The sequence below is a fragment of the Leiobunum rupestre genome, chromosome 8 (genome assembly GCF_980474605.1).
Source record: "Leiobunum rupestre chromosome 8, qqLeiRupe1.1.hap1, whole genome shotgun sequence".
Classification (NCBI taxonomy): Eukaryota; Metazoa; Arthropoda; class Arachnida; order Opiliones; family Sclerosomatidae; genus Leiobunum; species Leiobunum rupestre.
Genome location: NC_143391.1, coordinates 2,914,537 through 2,924,692, shown reverse-complemented (window position 1 = coordinate 2,924,692; position 10,156 = coordinate 2,914,537). Strand labels below are relative to the sequence as shown.

The 10,156-nt window shown below is 43.1% G+C and overlaps 2 protein-coding genes across 2 annotated transcripts; both read left to right on the top strand.

The window, feature by feature from the left end:
- The first annotated feature begins 818 nt into the window (after positions 1 to 818).
- Positions 819 to 2,111, top strand: LOC149931670 (uncharacterized protein F54H12.2-like). The gene has a single exon (XM_090157077.1). The coding sequence runs from the start codon at positions 819 to 821 to the stop codon at positions 2,109 to 2,111; it is 1,293 nt and encodes a 430-aa protein (XP_090013203.1).
- A 3,114-nt stretch (positions 2,112 to 5,225) lies between these two features.
- On the top strand, positions 5,226 to 7,568 carry LOC149931669 (putative inhibitor of apoptosis). The gene is made up of 3 exons (XM_090157076.1): positions 5,226 to 5,619; positions 6,890 to 7,045; positions 7,369 to 7,568. Exons 1-3 carry the CDS (start codon positions 5,226 to 5,228, stop codon positions 7,566 to 7,568), a joined length of 750 nt encoding a protein of 249 aa, XP_090013202.1.
- Positions 7,569 to 10,156: the final 2,588 nt, after the last annotated feature.

Below are 10,156 nucleotides of genomic sequence, written 5' to 3'. Positions count from 1 at the left end.
GGGCTTCGATCCCGGGATTCAATCTTTGGAAAGGGGTTACCGGGGCGCTAGGCCGGCCCTTATAGGCTTTCAAATCCCCCCTCAACTTTACGTTTACACTAATATCGTCGAAGATCAAATGGTGGGTGACACTCTCGTTCCTCTCGTTAGGATTGTCCCCGTAGAAGGCTCCTTCGGGGATAACGTCGGGAAAATATATGACGTGCCTCATTACGTGCGAGTCTCCAAACGCTATTTCGACACGATCCAAGTACATATAATGAACCCTCAGGGGAAACCGGCGCCATTTGCCTTCGGGTCTCTGACGGTTAAACTACATCTACGGAAACAAGATGCCTAAGCCTGATGTCCTCGACGCGCGGGGGTCCTGTCCCTATAGAAATTATTATCTTAATCAAGCGCAAACTGGGGGGTCTAATTTCTATCAAGGAGCGGCTTATCAGAAAGGGCACGGTCTCGGAAGTCTGTTCTCGGGGCTCTTCCGCTGGGCCTCCCCTCTTTTAGTTAGAGGGGCGAAGTATATAGGAAAACAAGCGTTGGGGGTCGGCAGTAAAATTCTCAATGACGCCGTTGCGGGGGAAAATATAAAATCTTCGGCGAGGAAACGTTTCGGTGAAGCTCTAGAAGGGATAACCGGACAAAGCGGTTCGGGGCGGAGAAAGCGTAGGAGAACTAAAACGAGAAGCAAGAAGAAGAAAACAACGAGCAGGAGGAAAACTAGAAAAAGGACCGTTAAACGCAGAATCGGGGCAGTAGCTCGTCGGAAGTCCACGAAACACGTTCGTGACATTTTTTCCCTCAACTAAAAAAGAACCAAAATGTACAAAGTTGAAGCCTTGAAATCGGAATTGGACCTGTTCTCGGTCACCCCCGTGCAAACTAGCGTCGAAAGCGCGACTCCAACTTTCTATCGACCGATCTCTACGCTACGAGATGATTCCCAAATTGAATTTTGTATCCCTAAAAGCCCGGAGTATACTGATCTCTTGATGAGTCTCCTTCACGTTAAATGTAAAGTAACGCGGGAGAATGGGGCTAATTTAGACCCCGACGTTAAATTATCAACTTGTAATAACCTAATGCATAGTCTCTTCGATCAAATTGAAATTTACTTGAACGACAATTTAATCACGCCCTCGGCAAGTCGATATTCATACCGAGCCTATTTAGAATCGCTCTTGAACTATTCCGGCGAGGCTAAAACTTCTCACCTGACTTCGTGTCTCTACGCCAAAGACGCTGCCGGAAAGTTTGACGATATAATTACCAACTCGGGGAGCAAGATTCGTCAAGCAGCTATTAAGGATTCAAAGGAAATTTCCTTAGTAGGGGCAATATACGCCGACCTTTTCAACATTCCGAAATACCTTCTAAGCGGGGTGGAAATTAAAGTTCGACTTTCTAGGAGTAAAACGGCCTTTGTCCTTATGGGAGACCCCTCCTTAAACGTGGGGAATTTTAAGATCGCTATAACGGACGCTACTTTGGAACTACGGAAATGCAAGATAAGTCCTCAAATCATTCTGGCTCACGAAAACGCTCTCTTAGGCGCCACAGCGAAGTACCCCTTTACCCGAACCGAAGTGAAAAGCCACGTACTGCTCACCGGCGTTTCAAATACGAGTCTCTACAATGTGTGGCTGGGACCGCTCCCTCAACGCGTTATTATCGGCCTAGTCTCGCATACGGCTTGCGCGGGCGATTTTCATAAAAATCCTTATAACTTTCAACCATTCGGGTTAAATTTCTTATCTCTCTACGTTGATTCGGACGCGGTTCCGAGCAAACCTCTCCAGCCCAAGTTTTCCCAGAATCAATTTGCCCGTGAATATTACACCTTGTTTACGGGGACTAATATACATTTTAAAGATGATGGGAATAGTATATCGCACTCAGAATATCCGAGGGGGTATACTCTATATGCCTTTGATATCACGCCTGATCTTTCCGCGAGTGACAACTCTCATTGGAACCCCGTAAGACGGGGACAGTTACGTATCGAGTTGGGATTCGAAACCCCGCTCACTGAATCGGTTTCGGTCGTTATTTACGGGGAATTCCATAGTTTAATGCAGATAGACAAAGACCGCAACGTGGTGATTGATTATTAAAATGAACACGTTAGAAATAAACGAGATCCTCGGGCATTTACCCGGGTATCAAGGTGCCTTTGCTTCCGATAGACTCCCCGAATATATCCCTTCCTTCCCCGCCTCCCTGGTCGTTAACCTCGATCCTCACGATGGGCCCGGGACTCATTGGGTAGCTATTTACCTAGACGCTTTCAGGAGGGCCGGGTACTTTGACTCGGCGGGTCGTCCGGTGACCCTCCCCACGATAAAAAAGTTCCTGAGAAAACATTCCTCGAAAATACTCTACAATAGACGTCGTCTACAGGCCGTGGGAAGCAAAGTTTGCGGACAATACTGCGTGCTCTATCTGGAACATCGCTATAGAGGGCGGAGTTTGACCTCCTTCGCTGATAGGTTCACGAGGAACCAATGGAGTAATGACAATCGCGTGGAGACCCTATTTAAGAAGCGGATTTAACTTACCTTGAGTCAGAGGGGTATCAGCCAACAGAAACATCATGGAAAGACCGCTGGTAGTTGTCGATTTTGAATTCTTACTCGGCGCGAAATACGAACCGGTCGTTAAAGAAGTTGCCGTCGCGTTCGTCGGGGAGTTTCCCCTAGTTAAAAGTTTATTCGTTAAACCTCCGTACCACGGTAGCGGTCTTTCTCACCACGTAGCCCGGCAAAATCAATGGGTCTTTACCCATATCAACGGTTACCTCTGGAACCACGGCGATACCCCTTACATCGAGCTACAACATCGGCTCAAGGCCTTAACCGAGGACTCCGAATTCGTTTACTGCAAGGGAGAGGAGAAATGTCACGTCCTCAGGAAACTCATCCCCCAAGAGGTGATCGAACTCGGGGAAATCGGTTGCCCCAAGGCCAAGGACATCAGCATCGACCAGAACTATCGGTGTCGGTTTCATCGACGAGGGAGCCCGACGCTTCTCTGTGCGCGGGAGAAGGCCTGCCGCTTTGCCAAGTGGTTGGAGACCCATCACCAGACGGCTCCCTCGCCGCTCTTCGAGGAAGACGAAGGATTCTTTTAAAACTTTTATACATCGAAAAACAATTAATTATTTTTCGAACTCTTATGTTTTTAAAAAACCATTACGTAATTTTTTCAATTCGCGCGCGTATTTTCATTTCGTATCATTTTTCTTATATTCAGTGTTATCATTTTTTGTAATATCTTCCTTTGCGTTAATAAATGTTTCGTTCGAATTTGTTTTATTTTTCAACATACACGTCTAAACTCGTAAGGAAGGGTGGGGGAAAGAGAAAGTCGAGGTTTTTTTAGTCGTCTAGTACCGGCTCATTCCCTGGGTCATTCCTGAAGTCGGAGAAGTAAGAGGTAGACGCTTTTTTTCTTAAGATGAATTTTGAGAAAAACAGAATCGCTAGTTTCAAGGGTTTTCCCTGTAAGTTTTTAAACGTGAGGGAGCTAGCGAAAGCGGGTTTTTTCTACGTCGGTCACCGGGACAGCGTAATGTGTTTCTCCTGTCAGCGTGTCGTCAAGGACTGGACGGCCGACGACGTCCCGTTACTAAGACACGAAAAAGAGTGTAACTTTTGTCCGTTCATAAGAAATGATTTTTCGGGGGATGTCCCAGCCCTGTCGATGGAGCTTGAAGGGTCAAAGCCGATGCGATACGAGATCGCGCGAATTCGTTCCTTTACTAGGGGATTTAATAATAATTATATTAAGAATAATATTATTAATAAGGAAGGTTTGCCGATTGATCCTTTAAGGGAAGCCAGGCATTTATCCAAAGCTGGTTTTTTTATACGAATTTCAAAGATTGCGTAAAATGCTTTTCCTGTTCTGGGGAACTAATGAACTGGAATAAGGAAGATAGTCCGTTCGAGGAACATTGGGAAAATTTTCCTCATTGTAAATTTCTTATTTCGAGGGCAAGAAGTGGAAATGTAAAGCATTTAATAGCCGCTGAGGATATCGTAGAAAAGGACAACCAGTTGAATTATTCGACTTACCCCGAATCACGATTAATATACGGTTCTTTAAACGAAATAGTCGAAGTCTTAGATGAAGGACGAGGTCTAGACATGCCCGGGGAATAATAGATTTCTCCCGAGGAATTCGAGAGGGGCCGCGTGATAATAGACTATTTTTAGGGGGGGGGGCGTTCACCCCTCAGCGAGAGATGGAAAGAGGGATTTACCCTCCCGCCTCGGTTCTAAGGATCATTCGATCGGTCGCGGACGAAGGTGAAAGACACCATTTTTTACTCGGCTTCCGTTAAAAAAGATGCATTTTGAGAAAAATAGAATCGCTAGTTTCAGAGGGTTTCCATGTAAGTTTTTAAACGCGAGGGAGCTAGCGAAAGCTGGTTTTTTCTACACCGGGCACACTGATAACGTCATGTGCTTCTCTTGCGAGAGGGTCGTCAAGGGGTGGATGACTAATGACGTCCCGTTGCTGAAACATATCGAGCAGAATCGCTTATGTAAATTCGTAAATGACGAGAATACGGGGAATGTTCCCGTCCTAACACTGCCGAAAGACGATAAAGAGCAGACGGATGAGACGGAGCTAAATCCTATGCGCCATGAGCTTGAGAGAATTCGTTCGTTTAACAAGGGATTCCCTGTTAATATCGTAGATGGTAGAGCCTTAGCTCGGGCTGGGTTTTATTATTTAAATTATAAAGATTCCGTTAAATGCTTCGCGTGTGAGGGTGAACTTATGGCTTGGGAAAAAGGCGATAGTCCTTTCGGTGAGCATAGGAAATATTTCCCCCATTGTAAATTTCTATTAGGGGACGAATGTGGAAACGTAGCTCATTTTATAGCTGACGAGGATATTGTAGAAACTAACCAGCCACCTTATTCTTCGACTGCCGAGAAAGCCATAGTATACTGTTTTTTAAAAGAGGTGGTTGACATTTTAGAGGGTGATAAACGGAAACGACTGGAGACTATTTTTGCACAATTGGATAATAGGTTTTGGAGGCCGTGGGAATCTCTCTTTTTCCTAACTTTCTCACGGTTTGAGAAATTCCTTCATTCGGGGTCTCTCCCCCCCCTAGTTAGAGATTTCTCCCTGGATTTTAGTTCGGTAGGAATCATTCGATCGCTAGTTTACGAAGGTGTCAGACTAAATTTTTAACTTCCTCTAAAAAAAAAATGAATACCCTGGCGAAACGAGTCGCTAGTTTTAAAAAGTTCCCGGTGGAATATATGGACACTCTCGAACTGGCTCAGGCGGGCTTCTTCTTCGTAGGACATAAGGATATCACTATCTGCTTCTGGTGCGACGGTCTGGTGCGGGATTGGGAGCTGGGATCTAACCCCTTACATTGCCACACCGCCTTGTTCCCCGAGTGCGAGTACGCCAAGCTCGAGTTCGCGAAGCTACAGGAGACCTACGATGCCCAACTAGGCCCTATGAGGTATGCGGACGAGCGGTTGAAGACTTTCACCAGTTTCCCGCTAGAGAAGCCGTGCCACATGGAACTCACCAACGCGGGTTTTTTCTACACAAACTTTACGGACTACGTGAAGTGTTTTTTCTGCGGTGGTGAGATCGGAGATTGGGGTGCGGAAGACGATGCCTTTCTGGAACACGGGAGACTATTTCCCGATTGCAAATTTGCAAAAAACTATTATTGCGGGAACGTCTTTTTAAAATCATTCATGCTCAACATCGCGTAAAATTTGACCTCGTTCCCGTAACTTTATTTTTCCTCGATGTAGAAGATCGAACTAACTATTCCTTATTAAATAATTTCCATTTTAAAAGAAGAATCTCCCTACTTAATAATATTTTACAGCCTATTTTATTAAAACATGTACAGAAAAGTGTAATAAAAAATGATTTAGTATAATATTCGTCTCGTTATTTTTTTCCAATACATTTTAGGTAAAAAAAGATAGGTAAGTGGAGGTATCCATATAGATAGGTAAGTGGAGGTATCCATAAAATGAGGTGAAGTTAGAGGGCTCCATAATTTTGGATCTATAAATTCGGTGAGTCTATGAAAATCGCTCCATAATTTTGGATCTATAAAAATCGCTCCATAATTTTGCTTATCTATAAAAAAGGTGAGACCTTATCTATAATTTTGCTTATCTATAAAATCGCTCTATAATCTTGCTTATCCTTGGCCAGGCCTATTTCTCTTACGTGGCGGTTTTAATCCACAATAAATTTGTTTAAAATTCGACGTTTGGAGGAATACCATTCCTCGGAAACTTTGTATTTTATATCACATTGAAAGCGAATTAAAAGTTTTTAAGTCACTTTTTTAATTTGTTAAGTTATAAAAGTGTAAACAGTTTAAAATTAAAGTTTTTTTCCGAGTTTCTGCTATATCACGCCGTAGATTTCGTGTTTCAGACATACAGGAGCCAGCATCGTATTTTCCAACTTTCAAAAATCTTTCTGGAAGCGCGAAACTAATTTCCCCTCCGCTGCCTATTGTGTTTTTAATCCGTCTTCGAAAAATGCAGCAAGGAGACCGCGGGCCTCACTCGTTTTAGCTTGACCAAATACAGCCTTCCGCGCGGAGGTAAAACTTTGGGACCCGGCGACTGAGTGGCGACAATCCGATGCTGGGTTTTGGATGCAACAATTAACGCGTCGAAAGTTACGGGGAGGAAGAAGGGGTTGGGGCACGGTTGGTGGTATATAAAGGGGCAAAAGACGCAAATGGAGCACACTTTCTTGTCGATCATAGCATCTTCAAGTGTTTTCTTTGCGCTAGTCTTTTGGTTTTCTTTCGCTGCTTCCTTAGTTTGTTACTAGGTTATTTTTTAAGTCGACTGTTTCGATATGAGCTCTCTCCCAGACACTCAAGAGTTTTTGTTGATGGACGAGCCGATTCCTTTTCCAGAGTCGCAAGATTGGCCAGATTACGACTCGGATGGCACACAAAAATTGTGCAACGCAGCACAGAAAGCGGCAGGTCTTCCGAGCATTTCGCCCGTCAAGCGTCAACCTCGAGGTAATATTATGAATCTATTTCATTTTTTAATTGTCACATAGGAATGGACAACCGCCGGATCGTGATCGTACTGTTTTTTTTTAAATATAGAGCGTTCCGATTCGCGCTCTCTAGACGGCAAGTCTCTCCCCCACCCTCTGCTACTTTCTTCGGCCCATCGGTATAAAACGCGAAAACGAAAGACTGGTTTATCATAACTTTTTCGACTTTCGTCATGGACAGTCTGAGAGCCCAAAATCGTTCCTTGAAACGTAAGAACATCCCATTGCGGTAACCTATTGGAATACGTTATTAATCCATATAGTTATTTTGGTACATTTCAGGGAAAATAGAGAGCCTGCAGAGTTTTGAAGATAATTTAGAGAATCTACTGGATCACTATCGGGACCTGTTGTTGCAAGAGCACTTACACAACATGGTAATAAAGGACGAACTCGCCAAATACAAGAAAAAGATGGAGACGTCCAAAAACACACTACATGTGTCAGGATGTTGTGGTGGGAAGCGACCCATGACCGAGTAATCGGACGAAGACGAATTTATTGGCAAAAACGGCCCTTTTCAGGGCCACTCTCATTCTGGTTTCAGGCACTTTATAATGTATTGAACTCATTTTATATAAGGAAAGACCTTTCAGTGGTTTTCGCTTTAAATAGTGCTGTTTACAATCGAAACTGCCATTTCAAACCTAATTTCTATTTTTTTGATAAGCTTACTTTTAAAACTTGTAAGAAACATTTAAATAAGCTTACGTTTAAAACTTGTATGATACATTTAAATAAGCTTACGTTTAAAACTTGTAAGACACATTTAAATAAGCTTACGTTCAAAACTTGTAAGACATATTTAAATAAGCTTACGTTTAAAACTTAGGACGACGTCATACTTATTTGTTACTCTTGGTCATACGTGGAAAGCGACGCCCACTTCTCCGATCAGTGTCACACTTATTTGTTAATCCTGGACTTACAACGTCCTTTAAAATGCGAGACAAAGCCGCCCGAGTAAATCACGTTTTATCTCCGAAATACAGGAATTTACGATGTTGGAAGGCGCGGGGGTCCTTATAGACTGGTTCAAATACTTGATATAAAATTAAAATTAAGCAACGTAAATACAAATCTAGGCTATATGACAGCCTGAGCTATTCGTGAATATCGGACTTCAATTAATAAACGTTATGTAGACTTTTAGGCGAAAATAACAAATCACGAAAATTGGGGTCCCGTAAATTACTCCGAAAACCATAGTTAAAATTAATATTTCCTGATGAAACCGAAGATATAGGTCCAACGAATCCTAACCTAACCAAAAATATTTTTTTTTAAAGTTATCGGACTTGATTTTCAATAAAATCTCTACCGCACAAAGCGAAACCAATTTCTTGGGCTCCAATTTAAAAAAAATTAAGGGTGACGATGCCGATGTAGAACGATATATCATTGACCTTTCTAGACCCAACCGTTGAAGCGCAAGCTGCGACACGGCGGCGGCGGCATCGGCTACACTGTACGTGAAACTAGTACACACAAATCCTTAGGATTGTGTGTAAAAACCCAACCCATTGTCGAGTTCCCCCTTTCTTGTTTGGAATTAACTGGCGCTTCGAAGTCTGGCTCTCACCTGTGACCGAAACTTTCGCTTTTCTTTGCTTGATTGGCATTAAACGGATTTATAATCCCTACACTCTCTTAAGCCTTCCTCGGAGTCAGCGTTTTTAATTTTCCGCTTCCACCCGAAATTTCCTTTTCTTTCCATACATTTGAATAAGCTTATGTTAAATTGGGTATATACACACCTTCTGGGAGGTAACGTTAGCTTCTCTTACAAGATAAATTATAAATCTTACATTAAATCAAAAATGTATTTATTTATATTTAGGAAGAATGATTATGTCGCGATAATTAGCGGGCACGTTGAACGCCTTACCTCCCGTCGCGTGCGGAGAGTCAGACAAAACGTCACCAGCTTTGACTCAATCTTATCGATTGACGTAAATATTACTAAGCCAATGAAATACCGGGGTTTTTTAATTTATATTAAACGTTGTTGCGTACCGGGGGGACCAACGGATGGATTGAGAGAAATGCTAAAAAACGTCTCGACATAGAAATTATCCCTAGATATAAATAAATACATTCTTGATTTAATAATATCAAATATCTACACCACAATCGGAAGAGATCGTTGTTTTTATGCTCTTGATTAAATAATATCAAATATCTACACCACAATCGGAAGAGATCGTTTTTACCCTATGTCTTCGGCGACTTTACCACCCGGGAAATGTCAACATGACTAGAGCAAAAGCGTATCCCATTGAAAGTAATTTAGAAACGCGTTCAACTTACGGTCTTTACCGACTTTACCAGCCAGAAAACTCATAGTTAAAAGTTAAAAACAAAATTAATAAATATAAATTCTAATTTCGCATCCATTAAAGGGTTAAATAATATTGAAATTCGAATTTCGCGCCATTTCGAAGCGCGCCAAGAAAATGAAAAGAGCGGAATCGAGAGGGACGAGAGCGTCGCACTTTTAGAAGGGCGCCTCGACCGAAGGGGGGAAAATACGCTCTTCGCGTAGAGCCTACAATAGAAAGTGCGAGAGGGGATAAAAAATGTCGCTCTTTTTTCAGTCGCTCTCCCTCCAGAGCGAGAGCGCCTAGAGAGAGAGCGTCGAAAGAGGGGGAAATACGCTCTTTAAGGGGGAGCGCTGCACTTGAGAGCGAGAGCGAAAGAGCGAAGGATTTGTCGCTCTTTCAGTTTTCGAACTGTGCGTCGCCCATCTCTGCCCCCTACCCCCTTTTCCCCATGTTATAATTACCGTGGTACCCCCTCCACCCTTTTCAAATGTGATAATAACCGTGGTACCCCCTCCCCCCCTTTTCCCATGTGATAATAACCGCGGGACCCCCTCCCCCTTTCCCATGTGATAGCTACCGTGGTACTCCCCTCCCCTTTTCCCCATACATTCTGTACTTGGTCTCGTGATCTGATCAACTGTAGTTGTGCTGTACGTTTTGAAGGAAATGAATGTATCTTCATGAGTATAAGTCGAATGTAAGCTAAGAAGTTGGAACCGATATGGATACCAGTAGACCTGGGATCG

Coding starts and splice junctions, on each gene's coding strand:
- LOC149931670 (XM_090157077.1), top strand. CDS start 819: ATGTACAAAGTTGAAGCCTTGAAATCGGAATTGGACCTGTTCTCGGTC.
- LOC149931669 (XM_090157076.1), top strand. CDS start 5,226: ATGAATACCCTGGCGAAACGAGTCGCTAGTTTTAAAAAGTTCCCGGTG. Junction 5,620..6,889: donor GAAGTGTTTTTTCTGCGGTG/GTGAGATCGGAG, acceptor GCTCTCTCCCAG/ACACTCAAGAGTTTTTGTTG. Junction 7,046..7,368: donor CGTCAAGCGTCAACCTCGAG/GTAATATTATGA, acceptor GGTACATTTCAG/GGAAAATAGAGAGCCTGCAG.